The sequence below is a fragment of the Labeo rohita genome, chromosome 2 (genome assembly GCF_022985175.1).
Source record: "Labeo rohita strain BAU-BD-2019 chromosome 2, IGBB_LRoh.1.0, whole genome shotgun sequence".
In the NCBI taxonomy this organism is placed as follows: Eukaryota; Metazoa; Chordata; class Actinopteri; order Cypriniformes; family Cyprinidae; genus Labeo; species Labeo rohita.
In genome coordinates this window covers 39,188,237-39,215,947 of record NC_066870.1, presented here as the reverse complement: position 1 = coordinate 39,215,947, position 27,711 = coordinate 39,188,237, and the positions used below count along the sequence as shown (strand labels likewise).

The 27,711-nt window shown below is 36.9% G+C and overlaps 1 protein-coding gene across 2 annotated transcripts in view; it reads right to left on the bottom strand.

Annotated features, from left to right (window-relative positions):
• LOC127173883 (receptor-type tyrosine-protein phosphatase mu) overlaps positions 1-27,711 on the bottom strand; it is a 228,799-nt gene that overhangs the window by 76,168 nt on the left and 124,920 nt on the right. For both annotated transcript variants that reach the window (XM_051123958.1, XM_051123950.1), the window contains exons 8-11: positions 14,120-14,428; positions 11,674-11,783; positions 9,485-9,686; positions 7,158-7,260 (exon numbers count right to left, since the gene is read on the bottom strand). In XM_051123958.1, coding sequence (XP_050979915.1) covers positions 7,158-7,260; positions 9,485-9,686; positions 11,674-11,783; positions 14,120-14,428 — 724 coding nt within the window. The remainder of the gene's footprint in view (positions 1-7,157; positions 7,261-9,484; positions 9,687-11,673; positions 11,784-14,119; positions 14,429-27,711) is intronic.

Here is a 27,711-nt window from a genome sequence, read left to right as displayed (position 1 = left end):
AACTTTTATTAATCCTAGTTAATTTCAACATTTACTCACACACTGTTAAAATCAAAAGTTGTCTCTGTTAAAATGTGACCCTGGACCACAAAACCAGTCATAAGAGTCAGTTTTTTTTGTTTTTTTTTTTAAATTGAGATTTATACATACATGCTGAATAAATAATGGGTTTAATGATGTATGGTTTGTTAGGACAGGACAATATTTGGCTGAGATACAACTGTTTGAAAATCTGGAATCTGAGGGTGCAAAAAAAAAAAACAAAATATTGAGTAAATCACCTTTAAAGTTGTCCAGATGAAGTTCTTAGCAATGCATATTACTAATCAAAAATTAAGTTTTGATATATTTATGGTGGGAAATGTACAAAATATCTTCATGGAACATGATTTTTACTTAATATCCTAATGATTTTTGACGGTAATTTTGACCCATACAATATATTTTGGACTATTGCTACAAATATACCCGTGATACTTAAGACTGGTTTTGTGGTTCAGGGTCACATATTATATAATAGATCTGAGTTGACATGGACAAATTTATAAATAACAAATGATATGTACTTTATATCAAATCTCCTGTTTGATTGTTTCAATTGTAACAAATGTAACTATTATCATTCAGCTCAAATGTAAGATCTGCTGAAAATGGTCTAAGCTGGTTTGCTGGTCTCAGCTGGTCTAGCAGGCTGGTTCAGGGCAGTTCAGACTGGTTTTATCTGTCTGTTCTGAATCCGTTATCATGAGTGACATATGCTACAGTGTGTGTTGTGAACAGATTGTTTGTGAGTATCGAGCGCTGCTGTCGCTCTGGATTCAGTCACATCTCTCTGACACCAATTAGAGTCCAGCGGCACCGTCACCATCACAGACGACTGACTGACTGACCATCGGCTGGAGAGAACGACGGTCAGAAACAAGCGTCTGTTTCAGCTGTGTGAGCGACGATCATCAGACACACACACACACACACACACAGACGGATGGAGGATCTCTATTGATTACAGACACACATGAACCCGTCTCTCCTCTCACTCCTGTCTGTCTGTCTGTCTGCTGATGCTTGAGTGTGTTTCAGTGCTTGTCTTTCCATCTTTAAATACACATCCAAACACAAATGCAGTCCTATGAGTGAACGAGTCTGTAAGAACACAAAAAATTTAACTGCAACTGAAAATCATAAACTAAAACTTCATTGGTACATTTTTTTACACTTGTTTATACTTGGAAAAAAAGTAAAGTGAGACAGAATGCACACGTATTAGAGACCAAATACATAAAGTGCAGCTTCTTAAGCTGTTGTATCTAGTTTCAAGGATTTTTTTGACATTTTATCTGGAAAACAAGGCAAAAGGGCTAATTAAAAACTTCTTTCTCAACATCTTGTTGTTAGGTATGAAATAATGAAAACATTTACTAATTATGCTTTCCAGAACAGTGTCTTTGTGCCTTAACACGCTGCCTATGTGGTGGACTCACTAGGGTTTGGAGCGGAGCCAGATCTAGACTGATCTAGACTCTAAAGTGTGACCATTTCATTCACATTTGCGTCTATAAAAAATATTTAGGAGCATCAGTGCGACTGATCCGATCAGCATATTTGTGTTTGCACAAGATTCTACATGTTTTTTCAATGTAATGTATCACACACATATCTCACCAATCCTTTCATAAACAAAGTGTAAATAAGAGATTGATTGTGCAGTGTAGAGAGATTCACTGATTATAATGGAACTTTGTAAGATGAGACGAATGACAGCTTTTAGTGATTTTTAAGGGAGTTTGTAAATGAGATGTTGATTTAATACACTTAAATAATCAAGAAGTTAACATTAAGTGATTCACATTGTCTGACTATAACACGATTGCCTGATTTCGCCCGTCTGAATCAAGTCACAACTGAGCCGCTGCACATCATTCAAACACAGCGCTGTTTTGTTTATGAATGAACGTGTGTTTTTAAACGAATCTAGTGAGTCAGTGATTCAATTTCACATTCATAAAGACACTCACTTGCTTTAATCCTGAATGAATCAGCCGTTCGAAAGAATCAAATGAATGAATGATTCAGTTATTAAATCAGTGACTTGCCGCCACCTACTGGCAGTTTTTTAAAGTATCTTTTTTGTTATTTAAATCATTTAATATTTCTATATTAAAAATGTTCTATTTAAAACATGAATTTATTCACCTCTAAGCCTCATTAAACATGAAAATACACCTACAAGACACTTTTGTGTTTCTGTTGCACCTCTGTCGTACAAATGAATTTTGATACTAATTTCATTTGATTAGTAACTTATTCTACTTGTTCTTATTATTTTGTTTTTAATTAGAAATTTTAAAAAGCTTAAAAAATATAATTTGTAAAACTTTTGACATAAAAGATGACATACTTTTAATTAGATTTTAATTAGTTAGAAAAGTGACATTACAAAGGTAAAAACAAAATTCCCCTGTAAATCACTTTAAGGAGTCAAATATCACCTTGCAATGGGAAGTCTAATTTTTGATCAGATTTTTGGATTATTGATTAGAAGGTGCTCCTAAAATTTTGATTTTGCTCCTAAATTTTTAAAGTTAGAAGCACAAGTGCCCCTAAGAAGAAAAGTAAGCGTAGAGTCCTGGATGTGTGCTGTACTCTGTCTATGAGATGATGCTGCGCTCCGTATACAGACACGGAAGGATGAGAGTTTTTAATGTTTCTGAAAGAAGTCTCTGCTGTTCACCAGAGCTGCATTTATTTGATAAAAAAGCAGTAAAAATGTAAAATATTACTACTGTTCAAACAGCTGTTTTCTATGTGAATGTCTGTTAAACTGTATTTGATTTCTGTTATCAAAGCTGCATTTTGAGCATCACTACTCCAGTCTTCAGTGTCACATGATCCTCCAGAGTGTGTGTGTGTGTGTGTGTGTGTGAGTGTGTGAGTGTGTGTGTGTCCGCAGGCGCGGCTGGCGGCTGTAGGGTGTTGTACGGTGTAACTGATAAGGCTGAATGTTTCTCTCAGCTGTTGTAAACAGGCGTTTAGCGTTGGAATCTCGAGGCGTTTCAATCAGCGCGCGGCTGCGAGACGGATCGGTAATCCTCTCAAAGCCACAACGACACACGCTTCCCCTCCGGACACGAGCGTTCCCGCGCGTGTGTGTCGTCACAGAGATTACATGTCACAGCCAATTTGTGTTTAAGCAAATATATGTGTGTGTTTGTGTGGGTGGACTTATGTTTCTGATTACTAATTTCACAAAAAAAATATTACATCAAGTGTGTGATTGTGTAACTCTCGGTGGCGGCTCTCGTCGGGACGCGTTCTGTCGTGTTTGTTTCAGAGCTTTGCTGCGAGTCGACGTGTTTCTTCAGGCTGATATCAGTGGCAAACATCTGCTGTGGAATCTCCTGCAGCTAATCACAGGCTTTGATTACTCGCTCGCAAACAAAGAGCAACATTAGGAGCATTCTCTCTCTGTAATCCTCACGTTTGTCTTCTACTGGTGATAATGCTTTAAATCCATGAATTAATCTGTGACGTAAAGAATGAGGATTATTAAACCGAACGTTTCCACTAGAGCCACAATGTAACATACTTCAGCTGTTTGAGATCATTTCTGAATGATTCAAATTCATTTCATAAGAGTTTTCTGTTCACATTGTTATTGGGATCGAATCTGATTCAGATAGTTTAGTCAAAATGAAAGGTCTTTCCAGGACCCAAACATGTCAAAACATCCGAAAATCAGATTGAAATCAGATTAGTGTCCACTTTAGTGACAGCGAACTGGCTTTACATTTATGTCTATTTAAAGCCGCCTAAAAAATATTAATTTAGCTCCATCAAACACACACAGATGACATTTATATGATATCAGACAAACTCAACACAAATCAAATTCAACACACACACACATACATACATATATATTCATCTATCTATCTATCTATCTATATATATATATATATACACACATATATATACACATACATACATACATACATACATACATATATATATATATATATATATATATATGATATATGTGTGTAATATATGTGGTTATGTATATATAAATGTATATATAAATTATTATGTATATATAAATACAAGCACATTCATGTATATTTTAATATATATATTAGAATTTTTATAGAGTTTATATTATATATAAATCAAAAATATTTTGTACATGACATATTTCTCTTAAGTATATAAATTAATTTGTGTGTATTTATATATACATAATAATTACACACAGTACACACAAAAATATTAGGCAAACGCAAGCTTTTATTTTGTATGCGATTAAATCGCAATTAATCGTTTGTATGTATTTTTTTTGTTTATATATTTTAAGTAAATGTATTAAAAAAACATTTTAAAAGTGTATATATATATATACATATATATATAAAAGTGTATATATATACACTTTTTTGTATACTTTTTGTTTAAGTAAATGTATATTTAAAAAGTCATATTGTGTTTTTATGTAAACATCATATTAAGTTTATATATAACAAAGATTTTAGGCTAAATTTAATACAGAATTAATTTAAAAAAAGTAATATCATATAAACACACACACACACACACACACACACACACACACACACACATATATACATACATATATATATGTATATATGTATATATGTATATATATATATATATATATATATATATATATATATATATATATATATATATATATATACTTTTTTTTATACTTTTTGTTTAAGTGAATGTATTAAAAAGTCTTATTGTGTTTTTATGTAAACATCATGGTAAGTTTTTGTGTCCAGTAAAAAATGTCAAAGATTATTATTATTTAATTTTATATTTAATTTTATACACCCCACACACACATACATACACCATATAAATGTAAATAAAATTACTCAACCTAAAATATACATGTTTAAAATCAAATACATGTTATAAATGATCTATTCATCTATAAACTACAATTTTTTTGTTTGGGGTGGGGGGGGGGGACAAAAAACAAAACATTACATGTCTGGTTTTAGGTCAAATCAAGTTAGTTTTCAGTTTTTTTCTTTTACAGTTAACATACTCTGAGACCTCTGACTCCAGAAACCAAAAATACACATTACAATGTGACTAAAACACTAATCAGACCTTCTTTCATTTCATCAGTGTGCGTGTGATGTGTGTGTGTGTGTGTGTGTGTGTGTGTGTGTGTGTGTGTGTGTGTGTGCGTGTGTGCGTGTGTGTGTGAGATAAAGACCAGCGACAATCACAGACAGAGAGATTAGACGCGGATCACAATAATCAAATCTTGCTTCTCCTATTTTCATATCTCGTTTGGGAATGTTGACGAGGTAAAAACATGATTTGATCAGATCAGATCAGATGAAATGATGGAGCTGGCGGTGTAATCCAGCAGAGATTACTGCGGTAAACATGACTGTAATTTACTGTGGTTATTTGCGCGCCGTACAGTCGAGCGTCAGGCCCGGGATATCAAATATTAAAGCAGCGCTTTATAATAGAATATTCTTATTCTGAAGATGTTAAAGCTTTATCCGCTTCTTATTAAACACACTAAACATGCAGCAGCATATAATGATGTTTGTCTGTGATTATAAGACACAAACCTTCACAAACACTACAGAAATGCAGACAAAAATAAACGCTTGAAATATTAGAGCGACTCAATCCTAAAAAACATGTCCATATGCCATCATATAAATAATTCATAACGTTGAATAATAAGGTTTCATTGGTTAACATTAATTAACCTAACCCTAACAAGAATTTATAGAATATGGAAAAGTAAACTCGGAAATTATTTGCAAATAATTTTAGTATTCACAAATTCACTCTTAATCCTATGTCTAATATGCCAAAAACAGCTCCATTAGTGTTTTTTGTTTTGACACATTCAGTTATGAATTAAATGGACAATGTAAATGATAGAATACATTTTCAAAACAGCAAAAATAAAAATAAAATAAAATAAAATAAAATAAAATAATAAAATTAAAATAAAATTAAATAAATAAAATTAAAAAATTAAAATAAATAAATAAATAAATAAAAATAAAAAAAATTTAAAATAATAAAATAGAGTAGTTTGCATCACTGGATATTTCTCCTAATCACTTTAATATTTCTATCATTAAACAGAAACTAAATGAAAATTAAATGACAATGAAAATTAAATGCCAGAAATGATGTTTAGCTACTTACATCTCATTTTGCAGTCTTTCATTGTTAAAAGTTGATTTTATTTGTCATGCCAATCATTTTGACGTCTGACACTGACAGGCAGACCAGTCTAAAAATTTTATTTTTAACTTCTTGTCATCCAATAAAGGTGCTTCACGATGCCACAGAAGAACTTTTTTTTTGTCTAAATGGTTCCATAAAGAACCTTTAACATCTGAAGAACCACAAAAGGTTCTTTGTGGCAAAAGAAGGTTCTTCAGATTATAAAAAGGTAAGAAGGAGATGGTTCTTTAAAGAATCTTTGACTGAATGGTTCATTGTAGAACCAAAGACGGTTCTTCTACGGCATCGCTGGGAAAAATCTTTTAAGCACCTTTATTTTTAAGAGTGTATACATCAAATATGATGGGGAACTTTTGGTTGCAACCCTGTTTAAATGAGCTAAAATGTCATAAAAATAGCACAAAAGTCTTCATTTACGAAATGCAAATATATTATCATATTTTCCTATTGATTTGTGCTGAAATATGAGCCGGACGTGTTCTCCATGGGATGACCTGCGTGACGTGCGGCGATTACTAATGAGAGCCGCCGATTGTGTTTGCGGAGTCGGTTGCGAGCACAGGGACAGTCAGGGGCCGCGGTGACACAGTCAGAAACACATGAAAGAGGTTCAGGGACGAGGCTCTGAAGACTCACACGCACTTTGTTCTCCGCTTCAAAGAACAACACTCACTCGGAGGAATCCACAAACAATACAGGAGGAAAAGTGATAAAAACAGCCAACTGAAACGGACGGGCGGAGGAACTCTGGAGCCGCGAGCTAAACGGAGCCATGACGAGAACAGATGGAGACTTCCTGCGGCTGTCAGTCGCGCTTGTGTTCGCTTCCGCTCGCACTCGCTACTATCAGAACGGGAATGGAGAATCACGAGACTCACTGCTATGAGAGCTGAGCGTAAGCCTACCTGACAGGAGCGCCTCGGCTCTGAGCCGGTTTCAGCACCACCGTAACCGTGCTGTCCGTCTGGTTCAGAGGAGTCTCCTGATCGTACGCCGGCATCGACGGAGCTGGAAACACAATCGTTCAAATGCTTTACAACAGTAGCCTTTGAATCACTACAGTCAACACACAAACGCACATGGAGTTTCCTCCAAGTGTCTGAGTCATTAAACCAGTGTACATTGACATATTCATGTAAAGTACATTTTTGGTCTGACAGTTAAATTGACGTCAAGAATTACATTTTTAGAAATTTATATTATGTTTCTGGAGAAGTTTTGCCGGGCTAGAGAGTGTTGGGTGGTTACTAGGAGGTTGCTAGGACATTTTGTGGGGTTACTAAGAGGTTTCCAGGGTGTTCAGAGCAGTTACTATGAGGTTACTAAGTATTTGCTGGGCTACACTGTGTTGGGTGGTTACTAGGAGGTTGCCAGGTGGTTGCCAGGGCATTTCGTGGGGTTAATGTGAGGTTGGCAGGGTATTCAGGGCAGTTACTATGAGGTTACTAAGTATTTGCTGGGCTACACTGTGTTGGGTGGTTACTAGGTGGCTGCCAAGGGGTTGCCAGGGCATTTTGTGGGGTTATTAAGAGGTTGCCAGGGTGTTCTGAGCAGTTACTATGAGGTTACTAAGTATTTGCTGGGATACACTGTGTTGGGTGGTTACTAATAGGTTGCCAGGTGGTTGCTAGGGCATTTTGTGGGGTTACTAAAAGGTTGCCAGGGTGTTTAGGGCAGTTACTATGATATTACTAAGCATTTGCTGGGCTACAGTGTTCTGGGTGGTTACTAGATAGTTGCTATGGCATTTTATAATGGCATTTTATATGGCAACTAAGAGGTTGCTAAGGTGTTCTGTTGTTGCATATAAGGTTACTGGCTACTGGACTAGAGTGTTCAAAATGGTTATTAGGGGGTTGCTGGGATATTTTTGGTCACTAGGAGGTTGCTAGTATGCTCTGGGTGGTTACTAGGAGGTTGCTAGGTGGATACCATGGCATTTTATGTGGTTACTATGAGGTTCCTAACTAGTTGCTGGGTTAGAGTGTTCCAGGTGGTTATTAGCAGGTTACTAGATGGCTGCTAGGCAGTTACGATGTTCATAGGGTGCTCTGGGTGGTTACTATGAGGTTGCTAGGGCAGTTTGCTCACTATGCTGTTCTGGGTGGTCACTACATAGTTGCTATTGCACTTTTTTGGTGGCATCTAAGAGGTTGCTAGGGTGTTCTGGGCAGTTATTTAATGGTTGATAGTCTAGAGCGTTCTGGGTGTTCACTAGGAGGTTGCTAGGGCATTTTGTGTTGTTACTAAGAGGTTCTTAACTGACTCCTGTGCTAAAGTGTTTTGGGTGGTCACTTGGAGGTTGCTAGATGGTCACTGGGGCAGTTAGGTTGTTCCTAGGGTATTATGGATGGTTATTAGAAGTTAATGATATGGCATTTTTGGTCACTAAGAGTTTGCTAGGGTGTTCTGAGTTGCTACTTAGGGGTTGCCAGGTGGTTTCTAGGGCATTTTATGTGGTTACTAAGATGTTCCTAAGTTGTTACTAGGCTAGAGTGTTCTCGTTGGTTACTAGGACATTGCTAATTGATTACTAAGGCAGTTAGGCTGTTTCTAGGGCATTCTGTGTGGTTACTAGAGGGTTGGCAGGTGGTTTCTAGGGTATCTTGTGTGTTCACTAAGAGGTTTCGAAGTATTTGCTGGTCTAGAGTGTCCTGGGTGGTGACTAGGGGGTTACTAGGTGGTTGCTAAGGCAATAAGGTTGTTCCTAGGGCATTCTGTGTAGTTACTAGGAGGTTGCCAGGTGGTTGCTAGGGTATTTTGTGTGCTCACTAAGAGATTCCTAAGTATTTCCTGGGCTTGTATGTTCTGGGTGGTAACTAGGGGGTTACTAGGTGGTTGCTAGGGCAGTAAGGTTGTTCCTAGAACATTCTGTGTGGTTACTAGGAGGTTGCCAGGTGGTTGCTAGGGTATTTTGTGTGTTCACTAAGAGGTTTCTAAATATTTGCTGGTCTAAAGTGTCCTGGGTGGTAACTAGGGGGTTATTAGGTGGTTGCTAGGGCAGCAAGGTTGTTCCTAGGGTGTTCTGTGTGGTTACTAGGAGGTTGCCAGGTGGTTGCTAGGATATTTTGTGTGCTCACTACAAGATTTCTAAGTATTTTCTGGGCTAGAATGTTCTGGGTGGTAATTAGGGGGTTACTAGGTGGTTGCTAGGGCCATTTGCATGTCCATATGAGTTTCTTCACATTCCTCTTTGCTGTTTCAGGTTGAAGCATCTGCTGCAGACACACACCTGAGATCTTGGTTGTGGCCTGGGTGATGGCGGGCGGTCCGAAGCCCTTTGCGGTGCTGGCTCTGATGGTGAAGGAGTACGTGGAGCCGGGGTAGAGACCAAGAAACACGTGGCTTGTTTCATTCCCCATTTTAACCACTTTCCCGCTCTGGTTAGAGAGATCCAGCACAGGGTCGAAGGAGCTGACGGCTTTATATGAGATCTGCGGGAGCGAGAACAACACAAACATGGGCGAACATCATGTTAAAATCACACAAATGAATTTCGGTGTCGCCTAGACAAACGATTCAAGGAGTCCTTTGAGTTCCACCAAATTAGACTCCATTATATCCGAAATGCTTCAAGGCCCTTTTCAATTATCAGCCCGCCATAAATAAATAAAGAAATCAATAATAACGTCCGCGCTCCTGATGGATCAGGGCAGGAATCTGAAAGGCAAAGTGTCTTCTCCTCATATTTGGAGGGGTTTGTTCATTACGCCGAAGATGAGCGGCATTAATGAAGCGTCGTACTCGAAACACTTTGATTTGCGACCTTTGATATCGAGATTTTCTATCACGAGCTGCTGTTTTTCATAACCTGCTGTTAGACTTAAATTATTCCACGGACCCACTCTAAAACAAGAAAGCGGGGATACGTGAACATCCGACTGACGTCATCCGGTGCAAACGGGCGCTCCTGCAGTAGATCGGTCAGGAACGGAGAATCTGAGGACGGGAAATCTCACTGGAAATTTACAAGAAGAACAGAATGTCTGGATTTAGAGAGAGAGAGGAAGGAAAGGAAGGATCAGGGTTCCCTTGATAAGAGGAAAAAAGCCCAAACTGTCCTTTTGATATCACGGCCCGTCAGAGAGTCTCAGCTTCAGCGCTTTGATACTGTCAAATCAAAGGCAGGACGTCACTGCGGGCTCACGGACAATTGAGTCTACGCTTAGTCCCGTCAGACCGCACGATCTGTAGAGCACACACACACACACACACACCCTCTCGCGTGCACACACTAGCACGCATTCACACACACGCAATGGTTTTTATACTGTCCACACTGTATTTTCTATCCCCTTTCCCTACCCCTAACCAACCCCTTACAGCTTTTTTACATTCTCAAAAAAACTAATTCGGTATGATTTATTTATTTATATATTTAAGTTTTTGGTCCCCACCAAGATATAAAAACTCAACATGCACTGACACACACACACTCACACACGCACACACACTCACCATGCACTCGCACACACTCACTCACAACATGCACTCACACACACACGCACACACACACACTCATGTATGCACACTCACCATGCACTCACACACACATGTACGCACACACTCAACATTCACTCACACAGGCACACACACTCATAAACTCTCAACATGCAAGTATGCACACACACTCACACATGCATGCACGCATACATGCACGCACGCTCAACATGCACTCACACACTCATGCACACACGCACATGCACGAACACACACACACACGCTCACAAGCACACACACGCCTACTCACACTTACTCACACACACTCTCAACATGCACGTACGCGCACGCACGCGCACGCACGCACAAACAGTCATGCACACACACTCACACGCACTCACTATGCACTCTCTCAGACACACACACAAACGCACTCACGCACACACTCAACATGCACTCACACACACTCACAGATGCACACTCACACACTCAAAAGATGCACTCACTCACTCACACACACACTCACATGCACACACACTCACACATTCATATTGTGGTTACTAGAGTATTTTGTGTGGTTAGATGTTCCTAGGATGTTCTAGGTCAGGGCTGCTCAACCCTGGTCCTGGAGATCGACCTTCCTGCAGAGTTCAGCTCCAACCCTGATCAAACACACCTGAACCAGCTCATTAGGATCTGAAGGAGCACTTGACAATTACAGACAGGTGTGTTTGATCAGGGTTGGAACTAAACTCTGCAGGAAGGTCGATCTCCAGGAACAGGGGTGCCCAGGTGGTTGCTAGAGCATTCTGTTAAAACGAGGTTGCTCGATTTTTTTTTATGTTCTGAGTGGTTAGTAGGAGGTTGCTGGACTTTTTAGTGGTTACTAGGAGGTTGCTGTGGCATTGGTGTTGTTATTAGGCGGTTGCTAGGCTGGCTGAGGAACACTAGCATAGAGTGAGTGTGTATATGTGTGTTCACCTCATATTGAGTGATGATGCCGAAGGTCTGCGCCGGTTCTCTCCACTTCAGCAGGATCTTGTCCTCGTACACACTGGCCTGAATCGAATCCAGAGGAACTTCCCCCGGCACTGAAAGGAAATGACATCACAAACCATTAAAACACAGCAACAGCAGCATATCTGCATATGCAAATGACATTCTCTGTAGCTGTAATGTTTTGCTACATTTAATCAATGTGAAATTAATGTGTGTTAGTAAAAAATGTCTCAAACTGCCCAGTTCATACTGTATATATATATAAATATTTTTCACTGGTATTAAGCATGAAGGTGTTTTGTAACTAAAATGAGAACAAATGATTGTTTTGAATCCATAAATCCACAGAAACGCACACAATCACCCTCAGACGCTCACAATCTCCCCCTCCAAACACGCCCGTGAGCGTATGAGAGATTGTTTCTCATTTGTTTATCGTTTCATCCTCTCACAGGAGCGTTATTCACGTCTGCCTCACTTGACACCGACTCTGAGCGGGAACAAAAGAGCACGTGTGTGTTTAACATCCAGTCGAGATTCAGCCCAGGTGTCTAATTATTTATAAAGGTTGCCGATCTCTGGAAACAAAAAAATCATGTTTACTCCATCAGAAGAGCTCTGCTAATGGGGGACGTAATTAGACATTCAAGCTAAATGTCAGCGCTTTACCCAACTGGAAGAATTTCACCCTCACACATATGTGGAATAGGATGAGAACGATCCAGTGGAGCGCTCCAGCAGCTCCTTCACTCATATAATGGGCTCTTCATCTGTATACGGTGAGACGGGAGACGGTTTAGGCTCATCTGATGACCTTAATGGTTCTTTAGTGCTTCTTCAGATTCAGCAAAGAAGCCTCTTCTGATCAAGAACCTTTTGTGTGTCTGTATCAGGTCACTGAGGTGCTATATGTTTATTTGTGGATAAATAGTTATTATAAAACGGATAGTTCCAGTCCTTGATTCTGACTGGTTGAGACACATTTAAAGCTGTTGTAAAATACACTACAAACACACACCTTTGTTTATGTTTCGTGCTGCTTGGCAACCACTTTGTTGCAACCACAACTGTTTCTGAGGAACTACATTGTTCGGTGGAAGAATACTGTTTTTTATTTTGTATAACCTTACTGCATATATGGAATAATCACGTCGTGCCTAACAGCGGCCCTTAGCTGTTATAAATTCACTGTAAACCACGGCTTCTTGGGGCTTATTGCTTTAATAAAGTGAAATCTTTGAGAACAAAAAGTTGTTAAATCTCATGGAACAAAAATCATCTAACATAAAATTAAAAATAAGACAAACTAAATATAAAAGAATTTAAGGACTTTTTTTTGCATTATGATTTAATTTTAATGACAAATTTCCATTGCTATATGTATGTAATTACATACAATTAAATATATACAATTTACCTTAAAAATGATTAAAAACAATTATACAGAAATAAATTTAAAAAATCCTTATATTCCTTGCATAAATGCATTATTCAATATTAGTCGATTTTTAATTTTAGTTAAAGTTTTATTAATTTTATTGTGTGTATTTGTCAATTTATTTTTTTCCCTTTTTACATGTCTATATAGTATTTATTAATGTTACAATTATTAATTGCATTTAGTTATTTTTGAATATCAAGTTAAACTACATTAAAAAATGAGAAAATGACAACTAGCTGAAATAAAAAGTATATTTTATTTTATTCTACTTTAATTCAATTAATATTTATTTTATTTCAAGCAATGAGCAATAAACTATCCCTTTAACGTTTTTTATTTTTATTATTATTTTTTTTTTAATGAAATAATACTCTAAATAAGAAACTAAATCTGCTAGCAGGTGGTGGTAAACGTCTATATGACTCACTCGATTCATTAAAACAGCTGATTCATTCTCTTTATAAATGGGCCTTTGAATCATTGATTCACATGATTAGTTCAAAACGCGGATTCATTCAGAAACTAAACACCGCTGTGTTGCTCGGAGATGCACAACAATTCTGCTATGGCTTCAAAGGTAATATGTTCTCTGCAAAATTGAGCAAAAATACATAATAAAGTGTTTAAAATATAACAATATCAAATTTACTGAACTGTTGAAACTGTTAAAATCTCATTTAAGCTTGTGATAGATCTGCCCATGCGATATGTGATATATATATGGGGCAGCCGTGGCCTAATGGTTAGGGAGTCGGGCTTGTAACTACTGTGTGTGTGCACTTGGATGGGTTAAATGCAGAGCACAAATTCCGAGTATGGGTCACCATACTTGGCCACACATCACGTCCTTTCCCATATATAAATATGAGACACAACACATACAGGGGCATTTTTTGCACCAATATCTTGAATTTTAGAATTTTTGCTATATAGTTTATATTTTATAGATATAGAAAGATATTTGAGAGTTTTCTTGCGGTCTCTCACCGTCTTCATCGGTCTGGACGTGGATCTCGGGACTCTCTTTGACGCCCTCGCGGTTGCGCAGCACCATCCTGACGCTGAGGTTGGTGAAGGGCGTGAGGTTGTGGATGGTGTGCTGGGGGGCGGAGCTCCGGCTGTCATATGACGCCACCTCCCTGCTCTCCTCCTTGCCGCCTCCTCTGGCGCGGTACTGCACCGTCAGACTGTAGTTGTGGCAGCGCGTCACGTTGTAGCCGAACGGCTCCCAGCGAAGCGTCACCTGACGGGCCTTGATGTCCACCACTTTCAGCTGCCGTGGGCCGTGCATGGGCTCTGAGAAAGACAACAATGAAAAACAAAAAGCATTTAAACAAACAGAATGTCAAAAATACACAACAGTTTGTAAGGGACGCTTGAAGGACAGAAACATTCTCATTACGGCATACAGCACTGCATAGAGACCACGACTGAGAAGATCCAAAAAGTGCAAAAATACCATTTCTTTTTACATTTATTTTATTGCTTTTGTCTAAATTTAACCTTTTCCCTTTCTCCCTACTGGTGTCCCCCAGGGTTCAATTTTAGGCCCTTTTTAGTTTTTATGTATTTCCACTTGGATTGTTTTTTCTCTCACTGTGTATATCTGAGATGAAATGCATGAAGATTCATCAGAACATAAATCATTGTGTTTATGTAGAAAGAAAGTGAGTCACAAGGGTTTTGAGTGGCATAATGGCAGTAAACGAAGAGCGAATGATGATTACAGGCGTACTGTCTCTTTAAACAGACACACACAAGCTGGTTTCTGATTGTGCGGCTCGTGGACTGGAATCAGAGCCCTGATCCCGTTTCTGCGGGTCTGGAAACACGAGAGCGGCTCACATCAGCCACTCCAGGATCAAAGCAGCAATCAGAGCAGAAGAGCAGATGAAAGCGTCTCCGAATCCATCTAATACAGCAGAACCAAGATGAGCAGCACAGCACAGAGACATCTGATCAACATCTGCTCAATATACTGAACACATATCAAACACACCACGCTGCCACATACATGTGTGCTCGTAAGAATCAACCAACTGCTTCTGATCTTCTGTAAGTCGCTTTGGACAAATGCATAAATGCAATGTGAATACACCCTGCTTAATCTGCAAAATAAAATATCTTTGTTATTTTAAAAGTCATTTTTGATTTAGTACTGTCCTGAATACCATATTATATATCTTGAGTTGCTTCTGAGGGGCAGCGGTGAATGAAATCTCTCTCTCTGGATGGAGTTAAAGGCCTTCAACACACACTAATAGGATCAATTTCCATTCTCGCTTAAATCTGAAGTCCATTTCTCTGGAACTTAACATTTTCCCACCTATTAGATCCAGACAGCGCTCAATTTCCCTTTCCTCACTCTGGAGACACACACACACACACACACACACACACACACACACACACACGCACACACACACACACCCACACACACACACACATAGTGTCATAGTGTTGCCTCATCAGCTTTCTCTCTGAACTAACATTGTGACATTTTTTTCCACATTAAAAAAATACAAAAATTCACCAGATGACTTAGTTAGCTATATCTGAAAACAAAAAAACAAAAAAACAATAATAATAATAATAATTTAATGGGTAACTTTGCTAGTAAATTCATGCATAAATCAATTAACCAATCAACCAATCAATCAAATAAAAAAGGAAAACTTGGGAAAAACATTAAACAAATAAATAAATAAATAAATAAAACTTCATAAAAAATTAAATACTGAAAAAAAAAGTTGAGTTAAATGATTTAACTCTGAAGTTATTTAACATTCATTAATGTTAATATTAATAAATGAATATTTAAATACAATATAAATATTATTACAATTTACATCCTAATTTAAATAAAACTAATTTTTTTTTTTTTTTAATTTAAACAAGTCTTAAGTATCACGGGTATATTTGTAACAATAGCCAAAAATACATTGTATGGGTTTTTTCTTTTATGCTGAAAAATCATTAAGATATTAAAGATCATGTTCCATAAAGATATTTTGCAAATCTTCTAACATAAATTTATCAAAACTTAACTTTTGATTAGTAATATGCATTGCTAAGAACTTCATTGTGACAACTTTAAATGCGATTTTCTCAATATTTTGTTTTTTTGCACCCTCAGATTCCAGATTTTCAAATATTGTTCTATCCTATCAAACCATAAATCAATGGAAAACTTATTTATTCAGCTTTCAGATGATGTATAAATCTCTATTTCAAAAAACTGACTCTTATGACTGTTTTTGTGGTCCAGGGTCACATATGTGCTGGCGGTTTCAGACTGAAGGAGTAATCAGTAATCGGACCAAATCCTTCTCAGACACTGAAATACTGTATCATGAGCTGCACACATTTACTTCTTTAAACCACAGCCTAAGCCACATAGCAATACTGATTTTAATTCAGCATACTGTATTGTGCCACCCTAATACAATCTACATACTTCAGTAAGCATGATTCATTCATAATAAATTCCAGTAGATTTAGTCCATTTTTACCAGAATCACTGTACTGGTCAACCAGCACTAAACCAGCATCATTCTGAAGAAACTCTGATTTACTTTCACAAACTGTTCTATGAGCCTGAAAGTGTTTTATTTCTGCTCACAACTGAAGTCAATCATAAAGTTAGTTTTATGTGAAATGACCCTCAAAGACCAACATTATTGGAGCATTAAAACAAACACACAGTCTAGACAGACGAGACGCGTCGATACAAACAGCACAGACATTAAGAAGCTGTTCATGTCAAGGCCAGAGGAGTTTAAACGCACCAAACTATAAAACAGATCCAGACTCAACTCAACTTAATGTACAATTTTTGCAGTTTTGCAGTTTCGTATAAAACTAAGACTGCATTGCATCTTTCCATAAATAATTGTAACCAAAGCTAAAATGCATTACAATATTTGCAGATTCCACGCTCCGGTTGCCTGTCGTGCGTTTTAATGCATTGCACATACTGAAGATGTAATACCTGAATAGATAAGTTTTATAACTGTGCTTCCAATTATTCATGAGATCACTGAATGCACTATAAGGTGCATTAATTAATGCATTAAAAAACTTTTATAGTGCATTATATATAAAGGCTTCAAGTGTTACCAGATTAATAAATGCAGCTCTTCATTAAACATCGTCTTCTATAATTCACCTGAATGTTGCTGTAGTTTCCTAACACCCGTAAGTCAGTTTGCCGTGATTCTACCGCGGTAAACGCTCAGCCTCGGGTATTGTTCAATGACAGGCACTCTGTGTGTTTCAGAAGAATGAAAGGTCGTCTCAGATGTGTTTGCATGTTCCTGTGTGAAGCTCGTCCTTGACTGTTCAGACCTGACAGGCGAACGCTCGCTAAATGATTAAATGCAAATGGAAGGAAGTCAGACTTCAAGATGCAGATAAAAACAGAACGCACGCGCGCATTACAGAGGACAAACGGCAAAGACGGAGCAAACGTGACGGAAACGCTCCGAATGAAGTTTAGCATCTCGGATGCATTTCATCATTTATTCACAACGGCAATAAGCAAAGCAGAAAAATGACATTTGGAAAGGTCAGACGCACAAGAAACAGCTGAGCATGCAGGTTCAAGAATCAGTCCGTCTTATTCTGACAAATCACACACATCATCATCATCATGATCAAGAAAACTGATGGACTGTGTGAACAGATGCTCAACATCACCCATATTCACTACACACTAAAATAATACAGCTACGCTAAAAAAAGGAACTTGATTATATTATGCTTGACACATATAAATAAACGCTGTTCGTTTGAACTTTCTATTTATCTGTGAATCCTGAAAATAAAATGTAACACAGTTTTCACATATACAGTATATTGTGCAGCACAACTGTTTTCGACATGGCTAATAATCATAAATGTCTGTTGAGCAGCAAATCAGCATATTAGAATGATTTCTGAAGGATCATGTGACACTGAAGACTGGAGTAATGATGCTGAAAATTCAGCTGCGCATCACAGGAATAAATTACAGTTTAACAGATATTCACATAGAAAACAGCTGCTTTAAATTCTAATAATATTTCACAATTTGTACAGTTTTTACTGTATTTTTAACTAAAACAGCTTTGGTGAGCAGAAGAGACTTCTTTAAAAAAACATTAAAAGTGGAGTAACGATGCTGAAAATTCAGCTTTGATCACAGGAATCAATTACAGTTTAGCAGATATTCACATAGAAAACAGCTGTTTCAAAATCTAATAAGATTTCAAAATTTTTACTGTTTTTACTGTATTTTCAATCAAATAAATGCAGCTTTGGTGAGCAGAAGAGACTTTTTTAAAAAACATTAAAACTGGAGCAATGATGCTGAAAATTCAGATTTGATTACAGAAATAAATTACATTTTAACAGATATTCACATAGAAAACAGCTGCTTTAAATTCTAATAATATTTCACAATTTTTTACAGTTTTTACTGTATTTTTAACTAAATAAACAGCTGTGGTGAGCAGAAGAGACTTCTTTAAAAAAACATTAAAAGTGGAGTAATGATGCTGAAAATTCAGCTTTGATCACAGAAATCAATTACAGTTTAGCAGATATTCACCTAGAAAGCACCTGTTTTAAATTGTAATAATATTTCACTTTTTTACTGAATTTTTGATCAATTTTTGAGCAGCCTTGGTGAGCAGAAGAGACGTTAGAAACATCCAAATATCTTACAGACTTGTGTTTGTGTGTGTTTATGAATGCACGCTCACGTAGGCCGTAGAAAACGCGTGGCGGCTAAAAAGACGGAGTGAACTCTAATTCTGCAAAGTCGATATGAGACCAACACGGCCACATTTATCCCTTTCACAATTTTCCAAGTTCAGCAAATGATTTTAAAAAATATGACATTGATTTTTGTGCTTTACAAAAGGAAAAAGGCAGGAACAGCGTGTGAATCAAGCTCAGCTTTAAAAGCTATTGATTTTTTGGACAATTGGCTGTATACACAGAACGATTTCTGAGATTATTTAAGAAAGCGTCTGAAATGTGACCCGCGAGCTCTAGTGCGCCATTATTCAAGTGCTCTTATTTCCAGACATTTCCTTCCTATTGATGTGAAAACCACTTAAGAATGAGGAGGAGACGAGAAAACACGAGCAGAACGTGAGACGATTTTAACGAACTCCAACAGCCACACCATCGGCATCAATATTCTGAAAAACTCCGTCTGTAAGGGAACTGACTGACTAACGAAACAACAAAAATGAAAAACTGACTGAACAATAAATGCAATCGCTGTTTTGGGATTTCCTCAGATTTATTTTTTATTTACTTTATGTCAAAGGAATAGTTGACTCAAAAATGAATGTTAGGCTGTCCAAGATCAAGATTTGTAGAAATGTGTCATTCCATCAGCGTCTCACTGATGGATGCTCTGCAGTGAATGGGTGCCGTCAGAATGAGAGTCCAAACAGCTGATAAAAACATCACAATAATCCACAGCACTCCAGTTCATCAGTTAACAGCTTAAGAAGACAAAAACTGAAAGAAATCCATCACTAAGACGTTTGTAACTAAAATACGAGTCCATAATCCATAATAACACTTCCTCCAGTGAAAAAGCCCATCTCCAGATATTTGTTCAGAGTTGTTTTGGCTTGTAAACGGTGCTTGATCTGTGCAGATTTCTCTCCTGATTCAGACCAGACCACTTTTCCACTGGAGGAAGTGTTATTATGGATTATAGACTTTTATTTTAGTTAAAAACGTCTTAATGATGGATTTGTTTCATCTTTTGTCTTCTCAAGATGTTAACTGATGGCCTGTAGTGGTTGTGGATTATTGTGATGTTTTTATCAGCTGTTTGGACTTCTGACGGCACCCATTCACATCCATTGTTGAGCAAGTGACTGAATGACACATTTCTACAAATATGATGAAGAAACAAACTCATCCTAATATTGTATCACTAATGATCTGGAAGAAAAAAGACATTTAATAGCCAAAGAAATGTGTCATTCCATCAACTGCCCACCAATGGATTCTCTACAGTGAACGGGTGCCGTCAGAAACAGTCCAAACAGCTGATACACTGAACGCTTTCTCCATTGAAAAAGTGGTCTGGTCTGAATCAGGAGAGAAATCTGCACCATTTACAAGCCAAAACAGTCCAAAACAGCTCTAATGCAAGATGTGAGAGACAACAGAAGATGGACTTTTCACTGGAGGAAGTGTTATTATGGATTATGGACTTATTATGGATTATGGATTATGGTATTTTAGTTAAAAATGTCTTAATGATGGATTTGTTTCATCTTTTGTCTTCTCAAGATGTGAACTGATGGACTGGAGTGGTGTGGATTACTTGTGGATTATTGTGATGTATTTATCAGCTGTTTGGACCCTCATTCTGATGGCACCCATTCACTGCAGAGCATCCATTGGTGAGTAAGTGACTGAATGACACATTTCTACAAATATGATGAAGAAACCAACTCATCCTAATGAAAAAAAAAAAAGACATTTAATAGCCAAAGAAAAGTGTCATCCTATCACTATCATGAGGGTCCAAACAGCTGATAAAAATATCACAATAATCCATAATAACGCTTCAGACCAGACCACTTTTCCACTGGAGGAAGTGTTATTATGGATTATAGACTTGTGTTTTAGTTAAAAATGTCTTGATGGAGTGGAGTGGAGTGGTTGTAGATTATTTTGATGTTTTTATCAGCTGTTTGGACTCTCATTCTGACGGCACCCATTCACTGCAGAGGATCCACTGGTGGACAAGTGATGGAATGACACATTTCTACAAATCTGATGAACAAACAAACTCATCCTAATCTTGGATGACCTAATTGTGAGGACATTTACATCTAATATTCATTTTTAGATGAACTATTCCTTTAAGTAATTTCAGAATGTTTTTAACACTGAAGGGTGAAAACAGGCTGAAATACAGTGAACGAAGAATGATGGATGTCTGAAGGCTTCTTCACATGCGTTTGGTGCCGTTTAAAGAGTGTCATGCAGAAAATAGAGCTTTAAAATCCCCCTATTTGCGTAACTATCAGCGGCCCACAGTGATGGGGACGAGTCCGAGCGGGACGGGAAAATCCTCACACACTCTCACACTCACACACACATACAGAAAAATCTGTGAATGCCACCCAAACGTAATGTTGGCAAATGGTCCAGAGAGTCAGAACCGCGTCATCAGCGTGTTTAACAGCGTCAGTCATGGAGAAACACCTCAGAAATGACTGAATCAGGCCGATTTCTGCTTCAATACAGAGAAAATGTGCCACACACAACCATAAAACACACTCAGACTCACCTGAGCAACAAACAAGTTATAAAAATGACCCTGATTTCACTAGCAAATTGTTTTTATTTTTACATTTCTTATTTTTCCTTATTTACTTCAAAAATCAAACAATTTAGTGAGAAAACCCTGCACCCGTTGTAAAACATTCTGATGCTTTTCCTGGAAAATAAAACAAAAACTGAGCAAGAAAACACCTTCAGATTTACTGTGAGGAAACAAATTGAACATCTCACACAATCCTGCTTCTCAAATACTGTAAATGTCAGTACAGTAACAGCGAGTGTGTGATATAAAGCCCAAACCTGCTGTTAAACTGTAAACGTGAGGCGTGAGAGAGCAAACACGAGCACACGATGAGCTGACGGGAGTCAAACACGCCACACGGACGGCTAAATGACGCTCGGCCTCTCTCACCGGCGGCTAATTGAATAATTTCAGTGTGACATTTAGATGGAACTATTAGCGGCTCTTTATCATTACAGCTTGACATTTAAATAATGTTTTCTAAATTATCAGCACATTATCGGCTCCTGTTCATCCTAATGGCTCATTCACATCACCTTTATCATGCAAATAGATGACATGATTACACGACACCAGACCAGACATGACGAGACAACAGCAGAAGTGTGTGGGTGTGCATATTACATTACAAATGACAATTTGTAGCTATAAAGTATAAAATTATATGTATATGTACACACCCAAATGACTGTTCAAAAGTTTGGAAAAATACACAACAAAACTGTAACATTGATATAATATTAAGTAAATGAGGTAAAATGAAAGAATATATACAATGTGGCCATGATAAAATTAAATTCCTGGCCACGGTAAATACTGTATATTACTGTCAGCATGTCATGTGTGGTTTTGTACGCCACCCATTTTATTTTTGTAAAGCATATTTTCATTTAGCATCATAAAGAAACATAACGCATCATAACACAGCAAAGCATCATAAAGCATTGTAACACATCATAATGGGACAACGCAATGTAACGCAACATAAATCACGATGCAGTATTGTAACACTCCATAAAGCACTGCAATGCAACAAAGCATCATAAAGCATTGTAACACAACCTAACGCACTGTAATGCATCATAACGCAACAAAGCATTGCAATGCACTGTGATACAACATAAAGCATCAAAATGCATGACGCAACAAAGCATTGTAACGCAACCTAAAGCACTGCAATGCACTGTAGCATTTGTAACGCAACATGCATCATAAAAACATCAAGAATCATGTAGTATTGTAACGCAACAAAGCATTGCTATGCACTGTAATACAACAAAGCATCAAAATGCATCATAACGCAACATGAAGCATCATAAAGCATTGTAACACAACATGAAGAATCATGTGGCATTGTAATTCAAACTAATGCACTGTAACAACATGAAGCATCATGAAGTATCAAACACACTGTAATGCAACAAAGCATTGTAACACACCATAAAGCATCATAAATCATTGTAATGCATCTTAAAGCATTGAAACACAACATTAAGAATCATGTAGCACTGTAACAAAGCATTGTAACGTAACCAAAAGCATTATAATGCATCATAATGCAACAAAGCATTGCAATGCACTCTAATGCAACCTAAAGCATTGTAACACACCATGAAGCATCATAATACAACATGAAGAATCATGTAGCACTGTAACGCAACAAATGATTGTAAAGTATTGTAATATTGTAATGCATCGTAATGCAACATAAAGCATCATAAAGCATGGTAATGCATTTGTTAGTCTAAGTTCTCTGTTTAATATAAGCAAGTTTGTCACTGTACTTTCAAGCACTGGTTTTGTTCAAAGAAAGCCAAAGATCCTGAGCGTCACTGACAAATATCTTGTAAAATGTGCAGTGTAATCTGTAATATTCATGCTGTCACACGTTTATTTTATCAGGTTTATTCATTTCCTCACTGTGGCATCACTATTTGGAGTTTGTCAGCTCTGGTCACAGTCTGCTTTCATTGTACAGAAAAGTAAGTTTTGTTTTTGTGTGAATCATTCTCAACTCAGGTCTGCTGAGGTCAGAGGTCAGTTTGTCTGATTGGTGTGATTTTCGGCTTAGATACGGTTTCGTCATTTGCATCTTCACTCGCTCCGATCGCACTTATTACAGCGAGAGTAGTTGAGTTTTCACACTGTCACTGATAATGTGATCTGCTCAGTCTGAAGGCGATTTCTTCTTCATTCTCTGTCTCGCGTCTCTCTCTGTCTCAATCATTGACGGTCTGATGGCTGTATTGACGGACGGAGCGATCGCTCCTCGCACTAGTTAATGTAACGCAGCTCTTCTAGCAGGCGGTTTAATGAGATCAGCGGTGTGACCCGTCGGGCTCAATCTGATTTGTTAGAGTGATGTGTCGATCCGCTCGTGAAGATCAGGGGGTCACGGGGTCGCGCTTTAACATGAAGGGAGGCGGGTCGTACCCTGTGAACCCAATCACTAGAGCGACGGCGTTACCGTGGTAACCGAGCGCGGGATCGATGCTCAGTGTTCTGCTGGAGTCTGTGTTTGGGATGGAGATCAGGAGAGAGTGTGAGTTATTTAGCGTCCGTCCCATCAGCCCTTCATCAGCCGAGAGTCAATGCCACATCTAATGCTCACTGCCCTCAAATCAACTTCTAACTTACACAACCACTAAAGTGTTTTTCTGAAAGAAATAATTACTTTTATTTATCAAGGACATATTAATCAGTACAAACATTCATAAGATTTCGATTTTAAATGTGACCATGTTTTAATAAAACAAGAAAATGGATTCTTAATTCATGGCCACAATTTATTTTAAACAAGGAGACAAATGAATAAGTTGTGGGAGCAATATAAGATGTATTTTTCCCTGCATGTCATGTGTTAGGCCGTGTATAAACCTGTGCTGTAACATAAACCAATAAAAGATCTTTGGATTTCCCCATTACTTTGAAACCAATGCTTAGCTTGTGGCATTATATATTTTTAATGAATTACACTTATATTAAATATAAAAACAGGTACTTTTGCTTATGGCTTTGACAAAAAATTCTCCACCATCGTCTATCAGCCGTTTGCATTCAATTCAATTCAATGCAATTCAATTCAAATTTATTTGTATAGTGCCTTTCACAATACATATCATTGCAAAGCAACTTTACAGCAAATTAAACTACAGATGCATTCAGATTAGAACTGTAGCATCCGTGAACAACTGAACTAAACAGTTTTTATTTCTACAAGCTAAACGTAACACATAAGGCTTCATAACGCATCATACTACATAACACATCATAACGCATTATAACACATAAGGCATCATAAAGCATCACGACGCATCATGACGCATCATAAAGCATCATAATGCACCATAACATAACGCATCATAAAGGATCATGACGCATCGTAATGTGTCATAACATCACACCGCATCATGACACATCATAACGCATCATAATGCAATGAGCATAATGCGTCATAATAGATCATAATGCATCCTAATGCACAGAGCACCATAATGCATCATAATGCATAATGCATTGTGACACGTCATAACACATCATAATGCATAGAGCATCATAACGCATCATAACACATTACACATCATAATGCATTATAATGTATCATTAATGCATCATTATGCATAGAGCATCATAACGCATCATAGCACATAATGCATCATAATGCATAATAACGCATCATAATGCATAATACATCATGACATGTCATAAGGCATTATAATGCATAGAGCATCATAACACATCATAATGCATAATAACGCATCATAATGCATAATACATCATGACATGTCATAAGGCATTATAATGCATAGAGCATCATAACACATCACAGCACATAATGCATAATAACACATCATAATGCATACTTCATTTTGACACGTGCATCATAAAGCATTATGTATCATAATGCATCATAATGCATAGAGCATCATAACACATCATAACGCATAATGCATCATGACAAGTCACAGTGCATCATAATGCATAGAGCATCATAACGCATCATAATGCATTATAATGTATTGTAAATGCAGCATGACGCATCATCACACATAACTCGTAATGCATCATAATGTAGTATAATGTATTATAAATGCATCATGACACATCATGACACATCATAACACGTCATAACGCATCATAATGTATTATAATGTATCAAAATGCATAACACATGATAAAACATCTTGACACAACATAACATAATTAGGCATAACACAATGTATCATAACGCATCGTGATGCATAATCAGAATGTATCAATGCGTAACGCATCGTAATGCATCATAACGCATCAAAACGCATCATGACACATAGTAATGGGTAATGCATCATAATCCATAATGTATAATCCATAAAGCATCACAATGCATTATGATACATCATAATGTATAATGTGTAATGCATCATATTGCAACATAACGCATCATAAAGCATGATAACAGTCCTCCATATTAGTTGTGCTCTATATTTCAGCTCTTCTGAACTCACGTGATGCTCTTTGTGAGAAACAGAATCACATTCACCCTGATACTCTCCAAAAATCAAATGAATTATGAACTTTTGTGAAAGTAAGAGTGAAAGTAAACGCTGACAGAATGAACTCTCCCGTCTGCTGCAGAACAGGGTTTTTCTCGGTTTGGCTGAAGGTTTTGGTCTAATGAAACATGTTTTCTCTGCGTGATTCATCTGACACCACATACATTATGACTGACGGATACGGAGAGAGATGATTTCACAAACAGCCTGCAAAGTGCTGAAGCAGATTCTTATCTTATTTATTTAATTTCTCCCACTGCTTTAAAATCAAACGTAAAAAAATAAAAACAGACAAACAGTCAGGAGTGAATTTATCTTCATTAGCGCCGAAGCTCATCTGCTTCCACTCAGCTGCCATTACTGATGATGAACGACATCAGACACAACGACAGAGATGAACGACAAGAAGAACGACAGATTCAAAAAATACAGAGATGGAAAGAAAGAAAGTTTTCATTGATCATAACTTTATTCGTTTGACTGTTCCTCACACAAACGATCATATGAGACCGAGAACGTGAACTTCTGTCACGAGGCTTCAGCGGAGCTCAACATCTACCGTGTGCTGCCGTTGATGTTTCTGTGAGGACGATCATGTAGTTCAGCAGTCAAACATCTGCTCACAGCTGGAGTTTGAGGAGGGACGGCAGAAACACACTGATGGTAAATAAACACACAAACGAAGCTCTTATAGGAACGTCCTTGAGTTGCACAATGAGCCGCTCTTTCTCCAAACGCTCACAATCGCTCGCTTTCTCCTCGTGACAAAACACTCGAACATTCAGCACATCCTCCACAAACAATCACCGAACTCCAGCCGCCGATCGACCTCGCACGGGTCACGACCCAGAACAGAACATCTCTATTCTATCAGACGCACAAACCAGCGGAAATATCAGCGAACAAATATCAAGTCTAATGTTTAAAAAACAACATAAAAAACATTATGAAACTTACAGTATAACTGAGTGTAAAACAACAACAACAAAAAACTAATAAATAAATAAATAAAAATACTATTCTAATAGTATAAACTATAATTTTAAAATATGCATTAAAAGTATACTATATATATATATATATATATATATATATATGAAAAAGCTTTATTTATTAAAATAAAATTCTATAAATAAAATACATTAATACATAAATACATTTCTATATTTTATTCTACATTTATGTATATTAATAATACATTTTAAAAACAGTATAAAAGATTTGAAACGTAGTATAAAACATTAGAACATTTATAGCATGAAAAAGCACAAAAATATTTTAAAACTAATTTTAGTTAGAAAAAACTTATACTATATACTTATACTATAAAATAAAAATATAAAAAATGTAAATAGAGTAAAAAAATTATGAAAGTCACAGTATTATAAAGGACAAAAATATTTAATTTAAAACAAATAAGAATGAAACACTGAAAATACACAATCTAAATATAAATATAAAAAAATCTATAAATAAAAAAATATTTATTTTATTTTATATGTACGTTTCTATATTTTATTCAACATTTATGTATATTAATAATACATTTAAAAAAAGGATTTCAGAAATAGTATAAAACAGAAAATTTATAGCATGAAAAAGTGATTATTTAATTTTTAAAAAACGTAAAATATACTATAAAATGTAAATATAAAAAATAAAAATACTGCAAAAAATTATGAAAGTTACAGTATTATAAAGGACAAAAATATTTA